Source organism: Grampus griseus (genome assembly GCF_964374135.1).
Source record: "Grampus griseus genome assembly, chromosome: 15".
Taxonomy (NCBI): Eukaryota; Metazoa; Chordata; class Mammalia; order Artiodactyla; family Delphinidae; genus Grampus; species Grampus griseus.
The window spans coordinates 31,798,137-31,820,102 of NC_139009.1; the positions used below are offsets into that span (position 1 = coordinate 31,798,137).

Genomic DNA, 21,966 nt, shown 5'->3' on the forward strand with positions numbered 1-21,966 from the left:
AGGTAAACAGAACAGAAACACAGGAAGGGGCCAAATCAGTCGATCTTTGTAAGCCAGATTTATGCTTTTGAAGTTTATCCTAAGTGAAAGAGGAAGCCTTGGAAAACTGTAAGGAGAAATGTGGTCTGAGTTACATCTTAAAACAATCTCTAGCAGAAGCATGGAGACAGATAGGGGGCTACTGCAGGGATCAGATGAGAGAGGACGGCTGCCTAGACTAGCATGGCTGTGGTAGAGACAGCTAAGTGGGTCTGATCAAGATATACTGTAGAGGAGAGATCTGCAGGAGTTATGAATGGATTCACTGGGGAGGAGGAAAAAGGAATCAGGAACACCTGGGTAGATAATACTGTTTTCCTGAGAAAAGTGAGATATGGGAAGAATAGGTTTGGTTGAAGGATAAGGCAGCTGGGCAGTAGAAGCCAACAGTTCTATTTGGATATGGTAATTCTGAGCTGTGAATGACACAGCCAGCATTGATGTAGGAAGGCGGTTGGTATATGAATCTAGAACGCAGGGAAAAGTGGAGGCTGGGGAGCTACATTGGGTACTCACTGGCATATCGATGGCGTTTAAGCCTTGGATACTGGGATGATGGCCCAGGGGGTGAGCATGGACCAAGAAGAGGCCTGGGGACCAGGCTCTGGCTCTCTCCAACATTGAGAGGTGGCAAGAGACTGTTCCTCTCTTCTCCAGACAGGCGGCTCTGTAGAAGGGCCATTCAGGCAAAGAGGCTGTTCCTCTATTAACAGTTGTGGGTCTTTAAGGTCTTATAGGCACACCTGAGGGTGGTCAGGAGTCCTTTTCTGCCAGTAGGTTATAATGAACATTTCACTACCAGTTGGTATGAAGAAGCTCTGTCTCACCTGCAAAGTCATAAGCTCTTTTTTCCAAGATTTTGAATATGGTAAAAAAAAAAAATACTATTAATGACATACATAGATATTGAATCCTGCCCTGAGGCAGGAGGACTAATAGGGAAGGTTTTCAATGCCCATAAGGCCATCACAATCTAAGCATCTAAGTCTCACCTCCAGGAGGCAGCAGTTTACCAAACACTAGCCCAGAACCCTTCTGCCTTAGGAAAACTGTCAAGACTTCAGCCTAGACAAAGAGCTGGGCCCCAGGACCAATACAGATGAACGGTAGGGGTAAGTGAAGAGAACTAGTTGTCTTTTTTCTTCTGCCTATAGCAACTGGGCTTCGTCACTTGAGAATAGCATCTTTTTTTCCCCCGATAAGTCAGGAGATACAATAAAGCAATGCTCTTGTTTATGGTTTCCTTTGCTGTGCAAAAGCTTTGAAGTTTCATTAGGTCCCATTTGTTTATTTTTGTTTTTATTGCCATTTCTCTAGGAGGTGGGTCATAAAGGATCTTGCTGTGATTTATGTCATAGAGTGTTCTGCCTATGTTTTCCTCTAAGAGTTTGATAGTTTCTGGCCTTACATTTAGGTCTTGAATCCATTCTGAGCTTACTTTTGTGTATGGTGTTAGGGAATGTTCTAATCTCATACTTTTACATGTACCTGTCCAGTTTTCCCAGCACCACTTATTGAAGAGGCAAAGCGAGAGAGATGCATGGACATATATACACTACCAAACGTAAAATAGATAGCTAGTGGGAAGCAGCCGCATAGCACAGGGAGATCAGCTCGGTGCTTTGTGACCACCTAGAGGGGTGGGATAGGGAGGGTGGGAGGGAGACGCAAGAGGGAAGAGATATTGGAACATACGTATATGTATAACTGATTCACTTTGTTATACAGCAGAAACTCACACACCACTGTAAAGCAATTATACTCCAATAAAGATGTAAAAAAATAAAATAAAGCAATGCTCTGACGCATCAGGGTTGAAGAATAAAGTCAGAAATACTGAACAAGATGCTGAATGAACAATTGGCCATTTTTGGCGGGGGGAGGTTTATATAGATATGATCATCTGAGATTATCTGTGAATATACTGTTTGGGGAGTATGCTACACAGTTAACACTGCAGCAAATTATAGGAATTCTCCCACTAACAGAGCAAAGAAATCTGTTTCCCGATGGGAAGAATTTACGGCAGTGTAGGGAAACCATTTTGACAACTAATGACTCGCTGTATTATCCCACAGGCTTTCTTACCTCTTGATACCCCTACCTGGGTTCTGAGCTGTTTTTAAATGGCAGAACAAATGACTCCGAGCACTAGGTTCACTGTAATCCACATTTCATGTTACAGAAAAGAATTTAATCATACGGCTTCCATACTGTTCAAAAGAGTTCACTAATACAAGAGATACAGAGCCATTTTGGCAGACTGGTATATAGAAAAAGGAACCCGCTTTGAGATACTGGTATGACGAGTTGAGAAAAAGAGAAAAACACCCCAAGACATTTTCAGGCCCAAGGATTTCATGTAGGGAAAACATTTTTAAAATCCCTTTTAAAGCAAGAGATGCATTCGGTAGGATCAACTGCTGACTTCTCAGAAAGGCAGGCTAATTTTGGATAAGTGTCCTGAGACCTAAGTTTGCCTTCATTACCATAATTTGCACACATTCTCCTCAAGCGTTAAACCCATGGTCGAGAGTGTGTACTAACTCGGGCACCGCTTGATAGTGATTTAAGCCTTAAGGCAAGAAGGCTCCCCCAGACATTTTCCTACAGTAACCTCTGATAGAGCCATGGCTAACGATGGTGCTTAGTTCCTGTGGTATACTTGTTCTCTAAACAAAGCAACTTAATATGAATACTTTAAGTTTTTCCTCTTGCTTGCTACATTTCTGGTCATTTTTGGAAAAAGTTAAAAATAAAGACCAAATATAGACCTGTTGGAACACCGCTGGGGTTGAGGGGGGATCAATCAACCCCAGTTGATCAGCAGTCAACCGGAAGACTCTGCACAGCCCTGCTCACTAAGGCGGGGAGGGAGAACACTCTCGAAATCCCTCAGCTCCTCCATTAACTCAGCTGGACCCCCAGAACCGTGCTGGGCCCAGCATGATCAGGACTCCTAAACAGTCGATCAGTTGTAATACACCATGTGCCACGGCTCACCAGGATATATCTGGACCTTTCATCCATCCTTCGTTTCTCAAGGGGTGAGGCGTCCAAATTCATACTCGTCAGATCCTCCTTAGCCATTCAACACCATAATCACAAGCGCTGCTCTTTTGTTGAATTCCATGTCCCAGATGCTTTCCTAGCTATATAATTTTATAGGCGTTTTCTCCAATCCTTACCCTGATCCTGCAAGTTAATATGGTTGTCCCTATTTCATAAATGAAGAAACCGAGGCTCAGAGAAGTAATCTATCCATAGTCACTGAGATAATGAATATCTGAGAAGAACAGCCAGTGATTTCAGTCAAGAGATGCATGGTTTAAACTGTGCTTGCTTTCAGACTCAAAAGCCAGGTCGCCAACTATGGCAAGCGTTAGTAGAAGTCACAGCATTTTCATTAAGGCTGTGGCAAAGCGGGAAAGTGGGAGAGGAACGGCACCATCCGCAGGGCTGTATTTCCCCTCAATTCCTGCCTTTTCCCAAGCCCACTGCAACCCCTGTCATTGACCTTCTGTTGGTAGAGATGCAAGTCTTGTTGCTCTAAGTTGAGACTACACATCTGTCAAGATGTCAGCTAGTGACGGGAAGTAGGTCCAGAACTTCAGTTACAATAAGCTCTGATGTGTATCAGAATCACCTGTGAGCTGAACACACATTTCTGGGCCCTTCTTTAGACCTTCTGACTCCATAGGTTGGCTGTGGGTCTCAGGCATTTGCATTTTTAAAAACAAACTCCCAGGTGATTCTGATGCCCATCAAAGTTTGAAAATTACTGCTCTCAATGTTATGTTCAGGAGGACGAGATCTTACTCAGAAGAGGGAGTACTCATAACGAGCTACAGTTGCAGGCTGGAAGAAAAATTCAGCTTAGCGGGAATGCATGAAGGGATGTCCACCTGGCCTTCTTATTTTGCTCAGGATAACTTTTTCCTGTTCTGATCCATGTCTGTTTTCTATTTACTCCCATTAATGTTTGGGTCAAGAGAATCATCGGGTCTTAAATATTTATCTTAGTTACCCAACAAATACCGTGCTTCATCCAAACTTGACTAAATACATAGAAGACAGAAATTTTGTTCTTGAAGATAATTCTGTAGTTGTGTTTTTGAAAGTTCTAATTGTAATGGGAAGCTGACCTATCAGTCTATCCACCAAATCAATCTGCTCTCTCCGTGCAGGCAGGCCCTCTGGGAATGCTATCCTGTCATGATGATACTGACCAGCTTTCTAACCTTGAGAAATGCCATGACGATGTTCTGGCGGTGACCTTATGCACAGCTCTGGGCTTTTGTCTTTCATAGGCCTGGTTTGTTAGCACGGCACTTGAAATTGTAGGAACAAAAGGGTCAAGAAAGCAAATGGGCTTCCGCTCCTGAGGGAATCACACAGGGATGTATTCATTACCTGGCACTGATGTTCCAAGTGCGACGAACACTACCGCGGTCACCGAATCCTTCAGGCCGATGGTGCAGCCGAAGTGGGAAGCCAGGTCTCCGATGAAAGCCGTCAGTATGCCAATCATGAGGATGGAGACGATGAAACACGCCCAGCCATTCCAGTATTCTGTAGGGGGGACGAAGGCGAAGAGAACCTTCCAGAACACAGTCAGAAAGTGCATCACGTAATCGAAGCAGGAGGGCAGCTTCTCCTCCCCACATTCATCGTCGTCATCATCTTCCCCTAGAGAGAAAGGAATGAGGAATATTTCATCAAAATCTGTGCTATCAGGGTTTTCCTCTCTCCCACTTTCTCCTTCCTAGGCCTGTTGACCCTCCCTTGAGAGGTGGGTGAAGCTTTGGGTTTTCCAAGAGTCAATCATAATCAACCAACTCATTATTAAGGTACTGACATGCCCCCTCGCTGTGGTTCACGGATCAATAGCAAAACCTTAAGCCCCAACCAGGTCCGGTTATATGCAATCAACACATACTTTCTACTCCCACGTCACCTCCCGTGAGTATTGTCATTTCATGGAAATGAAAAGGATTTCTCCCCAAAGGCAGGAAAGTCGTGTGCCAGGCTTGGAAAAAGCCTCCTTTAATGAAAGATGACTGACAGTTCTTCCACCAGGATTCTTTCCTTCCAGCTTGGAGTCTAGCTCTGGGGATTCATGGCCATATGATCCTGTATCAGACCATGTTCTAACAGGGCCCTCCAGCTTCATCTCCTGCAACTACTTCAAACTCAAACTTCATCCCAGCCAAATGGAATTATTTGCATTTTCTAAAAAACTGTATGTAATGTACTTTCTCCTACTTTTGTCCTTTAGAACTAAATGTGCTTGGCATATCCTAATCCCTCCCTCCTTATCCTTTAAAAAAAAAAAAATCACTGCCCTTGTGAAACTTCCCCTGACCACCATCCTCCCGCCCCTTGCCCTCCAGCCTTCTGGGAACTTCTTGGGGCTTCCATAGCCCCCCACCCTCAACACTGCTAACACTGGATCACTGTGGTCCCTGAACAGCGGCAGGAGCACAAGGGAATTTTTTAGAAATGCAAATTTCTGGCCCCGCTGCATCAGAAACTAGGGGAGTGGGGGTAAGGTGGGAGGTGTTTGAACAAGGCTTCCAGGTGATTCTCACGCATGCTTAATTTGAGACCAGTCTCTAGATTGTGCCTGTTCACTTTCCTTCTCCATTTGACTATGAGCCTGTCAAGGGCAGGAGTTTGTTCATTTCTGTGTCCTTAGTGTTTGGTCTAATCTCCAGCGCATGCATGCACGTATGAATTTCCACTGACTTTATGTAACTACTTAATGACATAACACACACACATGTAACAATGTTGCCAAGTAAATTCACAAAGCTTACTACTTAAAGGAGCCAGGAAATTAACAGTATTCTAAAACGGAAACTTCATTTACAATGTGATACAATCCCCATTCACATATTTGAAAATTGAGCTACTGAATGTCACCTCTTCTTGAAGTGGTGGCTAGTATACATTTACGTGTTTTGTAGCCATTTTGGAAAGAACTTCTCCTTGAGAGTTTGTTTCACCACTACCACCTCCCCGAACCTTGTCACCAGGGATCCACTTCCTCCAACCAATGCAGCCGGCAGCTGGTGAGGCTGTCACACTTCCCAGCTGTCTGCCCAATCTTAGATTGCCAGCATGGAGCAAACATGCGTACTCTTCATGAGACACTCCTTGGTGAGGCCCTCTGGAGCAGCACATAACTGGGAAACCCTCTTAAATCCAAGGAGCTTTGAGGGAAAAGTGCCTCTCACAAAATACGAGGAGTGTCTGGATTTGTAACTTGTCATCTTACAGGACGAAAGAAGAGGCAATGGTTCGCTCTTCAGTGAGTGCACGGTCAGAATTATTATGCACATAAACTTTGGGGATCTGCAGAGAAAGTAGCCTCTTTGAGGCTCTGGAAGGTCTCCAATAAGCTCTCGGGAAGAAGCCCTCAGCAGACGGATGGAATCACCTTTGGAAACGAACTAGGTAGAGGACTTGACTCAGGTCAGCTGATGGAAAAGTGAGTGACACACTAGAGTGAAAGAGCCTAGTTGACCACGTTAAAGTAATTGACCAAGGAGGCCATTAGACGGGAGTGGCTCTAACGCCTTAGTAACGGAATGTGAGCAAGCCGAAACCTCAGCCAGAGTCAATTCCTATAAATACATTTGTATCTGAGAAAATGAAACCGAGGAACCAACATTCACAAACAGCCCACCTAGGCTCTCCTAAGTCAGGCAACTGCTTAAGCTAGAGCCACTCAGCTTCCTTGCTTCGCTTCTGAGTCTGCTCTGTAAGAGGCTGTTCCCAGCTCCTAACGGCAGAGTGCCCCTAACCACTTCTGGTTTGATTCTGCCTGAGGTGAATCCACGTTTGCTCAAATAAACTCTTAAAAACTTTTAGTGTGCCTCAGTTTATAATCAACCATTTCCTACAGTGCTCACGCTGTATGGGTATTACATATTTCTAATATCATCTGTGCCTGAAAGTAGAAGATGTTTTTAAGTAAAAGCACATGTTGTGGACTGAATTGTATCTCCTCCAAATTCACATGTTGAAGCCTGACCCCCAGTCAAAGAGTGGGACTGTATTTGGAGACAGGGCCTTCAAAAAGATGCTTCAATGAAAACGGGGCTGTTAGGGTGGCCCTTTATCCAATCTGACTGGTGTCCTTATAAGGGGGAATTGGGACACAGAGAGATAGCAGGGACACATGCACATGGAGGAAAGACCACGTGAGGACACAGCAAGAAGGTGGCCCTTCCTTCCCCCAAGTCAAGGAAAGAGACCTTGGGAGAAGCCGAACCTGCCAAAACCATGATCTTGGACTTTTATCCTCCAGAACTGAGAAAACGCACTTCTATTGTTTAAGCTACCGAGTCTGGGGTATTTTGCTGGCAACCCTAGCAAATTAGTACAGCCCCTTTGGAAGCATCCTACGGCATAGCACTGACATATAGGAACAGCCACTCAGTGTTGCTATTACTTACTCCTTTCTTGTTTCCTTCCATTTCTTCTTTTTTCCTTCTGTTACTGAACCAGGTTCGTTTTGCCCCAAGCACAGCAAGCCAAAACGCTGAGAGGGTTTTTCCCCAAGGCAGCCAAGTGAAGAGACGGGAGAACAAGCCTCAAAGCTCCCTCTATGAAAGCAGAGGGTTCCGGGTATTTATGGGATGACCAATAAAGAAGCAGAGTGGTCTGGGGTGTGGGGAGCATGGGGAAAGGCGATTGGAAAAACGTGCGGTAACCTTGGTTCTGCTCAGGCGTACCTAAGCACGTTCAAAATGTCACTGAGCTAGCATCCACGCATGCCCAGAGGAGGGTCAGCGGTCCCACCCAGTCTTAACCAGCTCAGTTCCAACTAGACACAGCTGACTCCAAGTCCCTGAAACAACTTGGGCCAACATCTTATTGTTTAAGCTACTTGGAGGACCTGCAAGTCTCAAAATGGCCTTGATTAGTGAGGGCAGGTGAAATGGATTTGACTCTCAGTTTCACTTCTTTCACCTTTCTTCCCATTTCCCTTTTACCCTCCACTTGAGCTCCAGGTGGAACTCATTGTGAGAGCTGCAATTGTCAGTCCTTGTTTGAGGGGGGTAGGAAGAAGAGGACCATGCTAATGATTTCTCTACCTCCTTCTCTCCCTGCTTCCCAATCCAAACGGGGGACTGCACGTACCCCAGGAAAGCTCAGAAAAAGCACTAGACTTTCTAGTTATATTTATTTTGTATCTGATCCTTCAAAATATCTATATTTGTAAATATTTTATCATTTTATAGGGGGTATGATTAAAACAGTTTGGAAAACACTAGATTTTAATCAATCATTCATAGAAACACAGATTATTCTGCCTCTAACTCTACAAAATTACTTAATTTGGGGTGTCTAAGTCTCACTGTGGAGACAAACAAGAAAACAATGAAGCTTCTGAGAAGAAATGACACTTATAAATTGAGAGTAGATGTTGTATTTGTCTTCAAGATGGAAATAATAACCCCTTTCCCATGAGGAATGTGCAAGGGAATAATTAGATCATTTCTGCAAAGTGTTTGAGGATATTTCAAGGTAATGATTATCATGGTAGTTATCATTATTTTCCTCCACTTAGGATTGTTACTGTGTTTCCCCATCATTATTTAATTACTTGGTCAAGATGCTGGGTCCTAAGGTGACATTCTCGGTTTTTAAAAACAAAATCTAATATTGCCCTCTGGAATTAACTTTATGACTTGTACGTGTACAATGCAAAATGTGTGTGTGTGTGTGTGTGTGTGTGTGTGTGTGTGTGTGTGTGTGTGTGTATGCATGCAAGAGAGAGGGAGAATTTCCTTCTGTAGGCTTCCAACATTATAAGGAAGATTAAACATCTTAATGCTTAAGTCTGGACTGGGAGGCCCATCTGTTTTATTGCATTTGAAAGTAGAAGTGGCTTCCCATCTTTTTCCTGGAATCTCACTGCTCTTTATAAATTTTAATCTCCCACTCAGATGTTATTTAAATATTAAAAATGACCCCTGACTGCCATGTATGAGACACAATTACCTTGTCTTGGAGAAGGACAAAGAAATATTATGTTCATTCGTCACCACCTGGACTATACTTAAAAGTGTGCTCCTTGCAAAGAGGAGTGGAGCATTAAACACACACACACACACACACGCACACACCTGGAGCATCTTTTATGTGACGGTAGAGATGACAGTAATTTGCTGGTATGTTTGCCAGCTCAGGGTTACTGGATGCTGCGTAATTCTTTCGAGTCTCTCTTCTGTATTAGCAAAGAAACAGGCAGGTTGGTGGGTTTCCTTTTATAGGATCCCAAACAAAGGATCCTCTTATCCCAGAATCCTTCATTTCAGCTTTATGGATTTCAGTAATGGGAAGATAACAAACAAGCTGTATTTGATTAATCCCTCCCATGGCTTTTTAAATGGTTTCCTTGATTCATACTGGACTTCCTAAATATAACTACAAAAGTAGTCTAATCATTAACATCACAGAGAGTGGACAGAGCATCCCTTCAACTACTGATATAATGGTACTTGCCCGGGCCCTGCTCTGGAGCATGAGAACAAGGGTACTGTCAGCACAATTAATTGATCAAGAAAGGCAATCCCTGGGCTTGGCACCTGCAGAGTACACAGCAGCTAAAGTAAACCAGGTGTTAATTTGTAGAGATGCTCAGGGTTTGGCCTCAGGGAGAACTTTAAGAACTAGAAATAGAGGCTGCTGGGGTGTAATGGACATTTGGGTCTGAAGACTTAAGTCAATTTCTGGTTCTAATAGCTTGTTTGGGGGCAAGACACTTGACCTTCCTGGGCCTCAATTCTTCATCGGAAGAGTTTCCTAAATCCCACACACAGAGCTACTGTAAGGACCAGGAGAGGAAATGTCCAAGTCCTTTGTAAAACTGCAAACCCCTTTACAGACAGACATGCCATATTCCATCATTGTTATTTGTCAGAAGAAAGGCAGTAAATCAATATGATCTGAGTATCTTGATTGCACAGAATCTATATTCTGTTTGAATGAGCCGTTACCACTACAGCTTCCCCGAGCTGCTTGGTTTTAAGAAGAAAAAAGGAAGAAGGAACAGAGGGAGAGAACATGATGGAGTGTCTACTAAATGTCAGACACTGAGCTAACTTTTTTCACATACCTGATCTTATTTAATCCCTACAATAACCGCATCATTAATCCCATCGTACAGATGAAGTTCAGAGATGTTAAGTGACTTTCTAAAATAATGACACAGTCAGTAAGTGGCTGAGTTGGGATTTGATCTAACAGCCCAGGGAACATTTTACTTCCCATGATGTCTTGTCGAAGCAAGTTGAGGACTACAGCATCTATCATCACACACTGATTCAAAGTTTGAACCTGAGAATTCTTCTGATGCCCCGTGCTATAGAAATGCAATATTGCCTTGTTGTAGGACTGTAAAAATGATGTGGCAGCATCAGTAATGTTTGTCTTCTAATTTATGTTCTAGGTATGATATGTTTTTGGCAGTCAGCCATATGCTCTTTCTCAAGTTCCTGGGGACCAACTAAACCCAGGAGACAAGACAATACAGTAAGGGAGAGCATCATGGTTACCGCTGATGTTGAATCTCTAGAGTGTGGCAAGTTATTTTCATTTCCCGTCGTCAAAGGCCAACCATTTGAATCAAACATCCTGGTTTGCATCTAGCTCTTCACTCTAGAATTGGGGAAACTGGCCTAAATTATCACAACTCTGTAATGGAAAGCAGTTTAGAGAATCTTGTTAATCTGAGAAACTGACTTTCAATTCCTTCTAGATATTCATTTATTTATAATTAGTCCATTTTTATTTTGCAAGACTATCCTCCAACTATGAGAATAATGAGAACGATCAGAATGCTTTCCGGGAGCATGACACAATGGGTTTAGGATGGTATTTGTGGGCAACCACACTGCCTTCATGAGATCGTCTAAGCCCAATAAGTGTTACTCAGCGGCCTCATGTAATATACAAATCAATAACCATGAAGGTGGATCACTACAGTGGTTTTCTTCATTCTGTAGACATTGTTTTGGGCATAATTTCTTTCTGAAATTTTATTCCTTTTTTCCCGTGTGGTTGATTTGATTTTGTTTCTCTTTCATTTCTGAGCACAAAGATTTGTTCTCTTCAAACAGATTAACAAGCTAATTTGTTACTGAATGGGCTTTCTCTTCCATAGCTATCACTTTTTTTTTTTTGCAACCCGATATACAATAATTATAAATCAAGTTCTACTCTTCTGTTGTATATTTCCATTTCTCTTATTCAAAGGTTCTTACAAAATTACTAAATATTTTAAATGAAAGAAACTTTAGCAATCAGCTAATTTACCCCTTCTAATTTTAAGAGAACAAACTGAGAACTGATTCAACTGATGAATTTTTGTTCACCTGACAGAAAAACCCGAGCAAACTTTTTGGCCAAATACTTATTCCCTGATGCAAAGTAGAAGATGTCAGCAACTTTTCTTCCAAGTATATTGCAAGATAATTCCTTATCAACAGAGATCTCAAAACACAATTCACTCAAATTTCTAGATCTATGAGTTGCCAAAGCACAGGGAAAGAATACAGACATTTGCTTCTATCAAATGAAACGTGTGGGGATTAGAAAAATACCTGAACTTAAAGCACTGGAAGGGTTTCGGAACCTGCCCATGTCAGCTCCCTGTTTAATGGGAATTTCTTTAAAATCTCTTTGCCAAATAGTCACCCATGCCACACTTAAGAGTCTCAGCTATTAGGGAGTTCATAGTCTCACAATGCACAGTTTAACAGCTCTGGCTGTCAGCTTGGGCTGGTAGGTCCATTCATTTGTCCGGGTCCCATTCCTTAAGCCACGTGGAGTAAGTTTAATCGTGTTCCACGTGACATTCCTTCAGGTACTTGATGCTGACTCCTCTCATTTCACCCTCAGTCCTCGCTCCAAGTTCAGTCTGGCCATGCTCCTCTGAGCAGTCTGCTGCTTCTTCTTTTTTTAATTTTTATTTTCTATTGGACTCTAGTTGATTAACAATGTTGTGTTAGTTCCAGGTGTACAGCAAAGTGATTCAGTTATACATATACATGTATCTATTCTTTTTCAAATTCTTTTCCCATTTAGCTTATTACAGAATACAGAGCAGTGTTCCCTGTGTTATGCAGTAGGTCCTTGCTGGTTACCTATTTTAAATAGAGCAGCGTGTATGTGGAAGGGTAGGGGGAAGGGATAGATTGGGAGTTTGGGACTGACATGTACACAGCCTTCCTTTTTAGAATGCAGTGCGTGGAGCTGAATGCAACTCCAAGAGGCGCTTATTTGCCTGCACCGGGGAAGGTCTTTCGCCATCCTCATTCTGGTCACTTTTGTTAATGAACACGTTGGGCTGACATCACACATTGTCATACGAGTAAACCAACATCAACAATCCACTCTTCCGAAGACATTTCTAGGTCATGTCTTCCATTTTCCACACTAGCGTAATTGATTTTGGGGGACACAATTGTACAACCTTTCACCTATCCTTAATAGGAAGTGATTAAAAGAAGTGATTACTTACTGTCTTTTCAATCCATGTAAAACTTTGTCATGAGAAAACTCGAACCTTGATAGCATACCAGCTCTTTCTAAGAAGTGTCACTCTTGAAGCCTTCTTTAAAATGTATTTGGATTATGACAAAGTCTCTTGGTGTGGCTAGTTATCCTTGTGGGTGGCGGGCTGTGGGCCATTCTGATGGTCTCTAGTCTCACTGCCCTCATCCCCTGCAGCCAAAGGCCTGAGAGCAAGCCTGGTCATATATCAAGAGGCCCGTCTTTACTAAGTCGTGGGGATCAGAATTAGTGTGGAGACTCCACGCCTAAAATCCACTGTGCCTAGACACCCACAGCTAGGAGTATGTCCTTTATTCTAGAGACGACTTGACTGATCTCTAGTTTTCATTCTATTTCCTTGGAGAGATGCATTGGATATCAACATCATGTTGTAAGAAATATGAGTTCGAGACTGCTGTAGCTTTGTGACTTGAACTTCTGGCCTGTTCTTAGAGGGAGAGGACACCGATATAGGCCCTGTTAATCATCCCCATGAACTACTTCCAAGCCAGAGATAGCTATGGGCCATTCTGCCCCACAGGACCAGTGCGACTTTCACTCCATACTTGGGCGGTTAAGGAAAGGTGATATGTGACAATCCTGAAAGGGACACTTGAAGGCAGCTCACTCTCTGCGCATAACTTTCAACCCTGTTGGAAACAAATGAACCCCTGGGTGAAATTTTCCACAAAGAACAGAATGCTTAATAGTTGAGGTCATTATGGACCTTGTTAGGATGGTTAACACAGCACAAGAAATATCTAACGTGACAGAAATATTTCTCAGCAAATGTAGCCACTGTCAAAATGAAAAACGGATCCACTAAGGAGTTCTAGCTCCATGCAAGTTTGATTATTAGCCAAATGAATCAGTTTAAAGCTGAAACTCGACTGCTTAGCCTCTTGCTTTTTAAAGAATTCCTCTATGTGAGCTGAGGGCTCCTAAATGACTGTGGGCTGACAGAATTAGTCACATGTGGGTTTTGCCCCAAGCTTTATTTTTGCAAAATCACTCCAAGTCAGGCTGAGTCTTGAAATTCAGAGGGTCCTCTTACCCTTTATTGATTGTAGGATTGACAGAATTTCAGGCTCTTGCAATAAAGGAGCATCTTGCCTGCAGACTGGAGCACCTAAGAAATAAACCTCCAAAAAGCAGAAGTGATACTCAGCAAGTGTAGATGCCTCCTGCCAGTTTAGATGGTTTAGTTAAAGTGGGGAGTATGTGGGCACACTAGATTCCAAGACTGGACCCAGGGCTCTGATAACTCTTTGTAAATACCAGCAGCTGTGTCTGAATTCGCCTCCTGGAGTGTGGGAAGCTGAGCCTTGGGGGAACTGGGCAGCAATAACCCTGTAATTGTCAACAACAACAAAAATCAACATTATGTCCTAGGAAAATGTTGAAATTTATATAAACAGTAGATGTGTATCAAAGGTTGCCCCACATGCAGAGGAGCACAAAGACGATCTAGATTCTCTTAAGATGCTGCTGCGATTAAACTATAAATTCAGATTCACTTACTAAGTGCCTAACTACCTTCATGCATATGGGTCAATACACACATTCCACTTAATCTCCCAGCAATCTGGTAAAGTAGGTATTATTTTCTCCATTTTAAAGATGAAGAAACGAAGGCTCACAGTTTAAGTGACTTGCTTATGAGATTTAAACTCTTTCACTTTATTGCAATTACTTGACCCATTTTTCCCAGAGAAAAAAATCTCTGTGGTTTGTCCAGCAACAATCCAATCTGATAAAAATCTAAGCTCATCTGACATTACTTTATGAAAAGTGTAATTGGGAAATAACCTACCTCCTTAAAATAAACCCCTGCATATGCTACCGTGTATAAAATATTGAATGCTCTTTCAGGGAATGAATGGATGGCCCTACTTCCTTTCTTCTTCCTAAAGAGTCTGGTTTTCTTTTACTCTTTGGGAAAATTCTCTACTGGTGGTTTATGTCAGCCCTGGGGGGAAGTGGGATTTTCTTCATACTGTGGCAAACATCAATCTCTCTGCATAGAGAATGGAATGGACTCTAGATAGCTCTTGGGCAAAGACAACTCCCCTGCTTTGTGACTGCTTTCCTGGTCTCAGGACCACTTGAAGGGACTTTCTTCTGATCATGGGCTTTGTGAGTTGATCTGCCAGCAAACTGGTGATGAAAGTGGGGTATCTAGAAATCTCATCATGGCCTCGGTTTGCACAATACAAAGTGACTGCAATCATTCAGGGTGCACCTCATCTGCTCGTCCCTGGTCCCTTCTCTCTTGTGATTTTCATTGAGATGCCGGTAAACAGGGCTCTGCACTGACAGCAAAGAGGCTTTGATGATTTCCATGTTCTTGGGCACCTCACAGATTCATCTCCTGGAAACAAAGGCTAGCCTCAACTACCCTTCTCTTTGGTGCGGTTGAAAAGATAAATGAGACTTTTTTTTTTTTTTTTGCGGTACACGGGCCTCTCACTGTTGTGGCCTCTCCCGTTGCGGAGCACAGGCTCCAGACGTGCAGGCTCAGCGGCCATGGCTCACGGGCCCAGCCGCTCTGCGGCATGTGGGATCTTCCCAGACCGGGGCACGAACCCGTGTCCCCTGCATCGGCAGGCAGACTCTCAACCACTGCGCCACCAGGGAAGCCCGAGACTTTTTTAAAGAGAAGTGAGAATCTTATATGTAGTGAAATCGGTTTTGGACAAGAGGATTAGCTCCTTAGTGGAATTCAGGTGGAGCATCCTGTTCCCTGACTGCACGTGAACACTTCCTTTAAAGGGTAGGCTGCCTAAGGCGGGTGTTGACAATCAGATTTGTCTGTTCGTCAGTGGATTTTTCATCTCTCGTAAAAAAAAAAATCCTGTAATGGAGCTGTTTGATGCTTTTCTTTAATATAAAGCATCTTTAAAATATCCCTTCCCCTCTCATTATCAATGTCTGTGGCCTATTTTCCTTATTTGGTTAAGGCATGGAGAAAATGCTGTTACGTCTATAGGTCTGATCTCTAAAAGTATTTCAGGTCACTGTTTTGTCCCATAAGCCTAGGCTGAACCTCTAACCTGAACCAATATCCCTAGTAAAATAACCAATAAACCTCTTCTTCAAAGGGAATGCAGTGGTTAAAAGAGTCACTTCATTTGTACCATTCGTATCGGCAGTGAATATTTATTCATCATTTACATGTCAGGTACAGTTCTAGGCATTGAAACTGCAGACAAATAAGACCCCATAAAATATCCATTCTGGTAAGGAGAGATTGATAGTAACCAAGTAAAATGAATGAACAAACATCATTTCAGATGTTGATCTGGGCTCTGAAGACACTGAAGTCAGAGAGTATAATAAAGAGTGACTGGGTTGTACAGAAAGTCTTCTGAGGTGGTGACCCGTGAGCTGAGACCTTAATGCTGAGCACATCCGGACGTGGAGGGAAAGCCTTCCATGCAGGGGAAAAAACTTATGCACAAGCCCTGAGGCAAGAGCAAAGTACGACGAATAAAAGTAATAAGCTTGTGGCCTACGGGCATTAGATTCTGGGATGCACAAGTGTGACAAGATGGAAAGAGTACCCACCTTGGAACCAGAACCTATGGGTCCAAGTGTGAATCCCAACTTCTGTTTCCCCATCTCGTAAACAGGTTCCTCAATACCTACTGCACAGGGTTGCCGTGTGAAGCTGGTGTGAACACAAAACAACTATTCATCAAGAGCAGGGCCATTCACTTCTTTGAATGCTGCTAAACTGTTGGCCCAAGAAAGTTGTGGTCTTTGCTTCACTTAATCCTGAAGCATCATGTCATCAAGAAACCCAGAGGTCCTTAGGTGACATCAGGGGACAGGCATGGAATAAGGGCAAAGGTGCTGGTTCCACAAACGCCAACTTGGAAAGAATAATGAGAGCGGTGCTATGTGGTGTAGCAAGTACCCTGGGTTCTGAAACAGGCTCTGTGTGACCTTGGAGGAAATTCTTTCCCTCTCTGGTCTCAGCTTCTTATTTATTCAAAAAAAGCAAGGTTGGACTAGCTGATCAGTAAGCTTCTTTTCAGGTCTGCACCAGGATTCTGGTCTAAGATGCTTTCTCGGGACAGAAGAGACAACACCCAGCCAGATGTGAACAGGCACAGGCAAGGCAGGACAGAGGCATGGGCTATTGGGTTTTGTCAAAGCCTGTTGGTCCAGGCAAGTGGCTTTTCACTGCAGGAGTCAGAATGACAAGGTTTTTATCAAGACGGAAGGCTGTTAACAGCAAGAATTAATGCTGCAAGTCCCTTTCACAAGGCTCCTCCACCTGTGTGTGTGTGTGTGTGTGTGTGTGTGTGTGTGTGTGTGTGTGTGTGTGTGTGTGTTTTGGGGGGGGATTGGTTATGTTTTCTCCTCCTTCCACCTCGCTGGATTATGCTGAAATGTTTCCCCCACTGGAAACAGTGTACAAAGGCTCCCGCCTTGGGATGAAACCCCCCTCAATACCTCGTGCATTGATTTGGAAGCAACAACTAAAACTGTATTCACATCGCAGCAGCCGAAGCCAACAAAAGAGCTACTGGATCCAGTGATGGTGCATTGTTTGCAGAGCTGAGCTGCTGCCTCTCCTCCAAACCACATTAGAGATGTGACTCCAGGCTTACAAATAAAAACGCTGAATCATTCCCAAGCCTTTGGTACAGTGTTTTCCTCAAGATTCTGTAATAAGCAATTTAAGAGAAAAACAGCCCAACAAGCCAGTATTCTTTTCAGAAATATTAGCTAAAGCCAGGGGCCAGAAAATAATTGCTTGCTTCTCCCGCCTTCTTGTTCTCTCACCGCTGTGTGGCTGGCCTGCCTCTTTCTGAAACTAAGAGTTGAAGCTACCTGATTCAACGTTTTATTCTGCTACCACTGACATTTTAAAGTTGATAGATATCCTAGATTTGCTTTATCTACCTACCAATAATATGGCCCTAGAATATCTGCCATAAATAGTTTCTTTATGGAACTTACCGTCATCCTCTTTGTTACTCATGCCCTCTGCTTTTCCTCTTTCTCATTTTGGATCATAAAAACCAGCCAAAAAACACTAAAATTCCACTAAGGAAACTGACAGAAAATGCAATTTAAAATATGGATTTGCATATCCAATTTGCATACGCAAAAATAAATGTATTATATGGGTACAATTACATGCATTTGTATATCTGTATGTTCTGTGTATATTATATATGAATTAAATGTGTCTGAAACTCTTTGAAATATGGCATATGTACGGATGAGGGTATGTATGTGTTTATACAGATTTTTTCTAGATCAGACATGGCAGTATGATATAGGGAAAACAGGCTTTTAATCCAGTTACATGTAGATTGGAAAACATTGATTCCCACCTAAATTCATTCACTCTTTATTCAACAAATTCTCATCACTGTCAAACACTGGCCTGGGTACTAGAGAAATAGTGGTAAATAGGACAGATTTGCTGTTGTTAAAAAAAGTATTTTAATTTAGACTCTTTCTACTTCCAAGAGGACTTGAGCAGATCTGTACCTATTAATAAAGTTAAACTACTTTAAGATAAAATAGGACCAAAAAATATCTGAAGAAAGCAGAAATAAAGGACACTTTCAGACACGTAAGTTGAGTGAATATTGAATACTTGGACAAAAAAAATTGACTAAGCTTTCTGATGGTCAAAGCAAATAAGAAAACACTGAAAAAAATTAATTTGCTGGAAAAAACAAAACTCCTTTTATTTAAACTAAAGTAGGAATTTATCATGTTTTCTTTCTATTTTTTTTTTTTTTTTTTTGCGGTACACAGGCCTCTCACTGTTGTGGCCTCTCCCCTTGCAGAGCACAGGCTCCGGACGTGCAGGCTCAACGGCCATGGCTCACGGGCCCAGCCGCTCCGCGGCATGTGGGATCTTCCCGGACCGGGGCACCAACCCGCGTCCCCTGCATAGGCAGGCGGACTCTCAACCACTGCGCCACCAGGGAAGCCCTATCATGTTTTCTTTAACTATAGTAAGGGACATCTTGAATAATAACTCTAACTCTAAGGAAAGATACAAATACTTTTCAAATATTATACTTTAAAGGTAAAAATTAAAATTATGATTAATTTATAATCCAGTGAGAGCAGTTTTGATAGGGGCTCTGATAAAAAGTTAAAGAAGCTTTACTTTCCTGATATCTAATTCAAAGCAAGGAAGAGCAGCTACTGAATTTAACGTGACCATTAGACAGTGTGTCTTAAGCATTAGATCTCTTAAATGAGCTTTGGCCCAGTTGGTGTAATCACCCAGTTTATCTAATATGTACTCTAAGGCAGATGTTTCATTGGACTAAAGCCAGAGCTCTAAATTTCAAATAGCAGTGCCATTGAGAGTAAGTCGACATTTACTGCTGAAAGTGAAAGGTCCTTCAGAGGACCCTTTAGTACTTCCATGTTCCAAAAACAGAGGTCATCCATTCCAATGCCCTAACCTGTTTGTGGCCCATCAAACACACATTGTACATCTGATTTAATTATTAAAGAAAAGGGCACATTGACCAGAAGTAAAGAATGTCCATGTTAAAAATAAAACCTAAATGCCTCCCTTCCTGGAACTCCAATGCTGGTCCTCCTTGGGTGATAAGACTCTCTTCCCAGGTGCCAAGGCCATATTGACTTGCTGTGCACATGCTGGTCTGTTGTCTTTTTTTTCTTGAAACCTTGAAGAAATGTATCCCTGACTTGTATAATGTTCTTTGTTCTGATGAGATATAAGACTGTGCTGAAAAACACGCTTCTCAGGAGCAGTTTCTCAGAGTAATCTGGGAAGCTGTCTTGCAGGCTATAGTCTTCAGTTTGGCTCAAATAAAACTCTTTTCTATTTCTATTATAGACTGTTTATTGATTATCTTCATTGACATAGTAGACAAGCAATAAATGGTAACATTATTTAAGCAGAAAGTGGGCTGAAATTTTAGACACAGGTTTTGGAGCAACTTCCTTAGAGGTAACTGTACCTACCATTTCTCAGGAAACCTCAGCTTTTTTCATGAACCTCAGTCAATTTCTATTTTTACATAAAGGATAATTAAGAATCTTTATAGTCACACAAGAAACAGGACAAAAATGAAAACTCCCAAATCCCTAACACCCTCTTCCCTCTTTGTTTTTCTGATTTTCTCAAAGTCACATGAAGTCTGTGTCAAACCTGACCTAGCAGGATTATTTTTTTTCAGCTGCTTAAATGGGATTTCCATATGACCCAGGGGTTTACGCATTAAGTAATGAGAGTGTCTCCATAGTAATGATGTTTGATAATAGATCCTAGAAAGATTCCTGCTTAGACCAGATGGCACGGCAACCCCTTGAAACTCACTGGAGGTACCATTTTTATTATTTATTATTTAGGACTTGGGCAGTGGATCAGTCTTCAGGTTGACAGGATTGTCAGAGTGAATTATTGTTCATGGGCACCATTGAGGTGACAGTTTTTGCTATTAAATAATTCAGCTTATCTGAGAGCACTTATTACTCTACATAACATGCATGGATAAAAGACCGATGACAGAAGCATCCCCCAAACTGAGCTAGTCTCCAGACTGGAATGGTAGACTCAGCAGACCACACCCACTCCACCTGTTTATTTAGCTGGTGTCGCTGTCTCTGATTTTAATCTATTGTGAAGTGTAGTGAGGGTGGACAGGCCAGTCACGTCTAAGATCCCGGCCTCCTGTTGAATGTCTACCCTTCTTCTGTCAAGGATTCCACAGGGATTTCTGGGCTCCAATTACCAAGCAGGAAGAAAATTAGAAATATTCGAATCGTCCTCTCACTTCGTTTCTTTTTTTACAATGGAAGACTATCTTCTCATCCCTTTCCTTCTAGGAGAATCGATGTGAATTGCATGCTGCTATTATGCTGAATATTTAATATAAGCAAGCCAGGAAGGTGGGCAGAGTGTATTTTTTTTTTCCATTGCTCAGAATCAGGTGGTCCGTGAAACATGATGCCATCGGGGCTGCTGTAAAAATACAGCAGACATCCACAGAGCTCCCAAAGTTCTATACTGGCTGGTTTCTTAGAACTCGCCTGGTCCAACTCTCTCATTTTACTGATGGTGACACTCAAATTCGGAAAGATTAAATACTTTGTCAAGTTATGCAGTTGACAAGAGACAGAATCAAGACTACAAAAAGGCTTCTTTTTTTGGCCACTTTTGAGTGTTCCTTCATTATGAGAAGTCCAACAGATATTACATCAGATATGCAAAATCGATGTCAAAAGTAAAAGGATTTGAGAAAAAGCCTTAATGCGGGATACTTAGAATGATCAGGTAAAAGAGGGGGCAGTGTGATGATGTTCTTGAAAGAATGTCACCAATTACTAGGCAGGAGAAGACTACAGATGCACCTAGGGAAACAAACACTTCCCTCTGTTCTTTAGAGAATTGACTGGTGCCTTCCCTGAAGGAAACATGAGCTGGGCTTAAGGAGATTTAACAAATATTAAGGGGAAGAAAAACCCTTCATATTTCAATCTGCAGCTCAGTTATGCAAATGAATAAAGATACAGGCCATATAAGGTGCCTGTCTCTGTGCCTGTGTTTTGTGTATCTGCATGTATGCACACATACATGTCTGCATGCATCTGCGTATGTATGTCTACAGGTGTTCTGTGTGTGTGTGTGTGCATGTGTGTGTGTGCTCAGGACTCAGGCACAGCGAGTGAGTGCACTTCTCACCCAGAAGAGAATCCCAGGCCGACATGTACCCCAGCGCTGACATTCACCAGCTTTGGCATCTTGGGCAAGTCGTCACATTGTTTTCCTGAATCTCACTCGCCTTATCTATCAAACGGCATGTGTAATACTACAAAGCAAAAAGGTCAACCAGTGTTTTTAGTCCCCTAGCCTTTTTAGTAATTAAACTGAATTGACTGCCTTTCCACAAAATTTGGTTCTATTTTATCGTAGAATATTCAAGAAGTTTGCCTCTCAAATAACCAACTGTGCTATCCCAACGCACAGACAGTCCTTGTGAAAATACGCGTTGCCTTGATCAATCCTTATGGCAACTCCATGAGTGAGGAACAGTTTTCTCCACTTTACACACGAGGGGACTGAGATTTAGAGGGGAAGGAATCTGCCTAGAGTCACCCAGGGAGTTTTTGGAGGTCCGGGACACAAATCCACATCTTACTCCAAAGCCAGGCTTGCCATCACTCTGTCCTTCACCTCACCACCACCCAAGGCTGCTGGAAAGAACAACAATGTTCCGGCTGTGGAACTGGCACTGGCATCCTGGTTCTCTTTACCCAGCTAACCTTTGCCCTCTTCCCTGAAACATCTGTTTCTCCCTCGTAGCCCAGCTGGTCCACAGTCTCTTAAAGCCAACCCTCCGT

The 21,966-nt window shown here is 42.5% G+C and overlaps 1 protein-coding gene across 7 annotated transcripts in view; it reads right to left on the reverse strand.

Moving 5' to 3' along the window:
- The window catches only part of SLC8A1 (solute carrier family 8 member A1), a gene marked incomplete at both ends in the record, with an annotated part of 322,623 nt that overhangs the window by 37,377 nt on the left and 263,280 nt on the right, over window positions 1–21,966 (reverse strand). For all 7 annotated transcript variants that reach the window (XM_082671797.1, XM_082671793.1, XM_082671794.1 and 4 more), the window contains one exon: window positions 4,453–4,728. In XM_082671797.1, coding sequence (XP_082527923.1) covers window positions 4,453–4,728 — 276 coding nt within the window. The remainder of the gene's footprint in view (window positions 1–4,452; window positions 4,729–21,966) is intronic.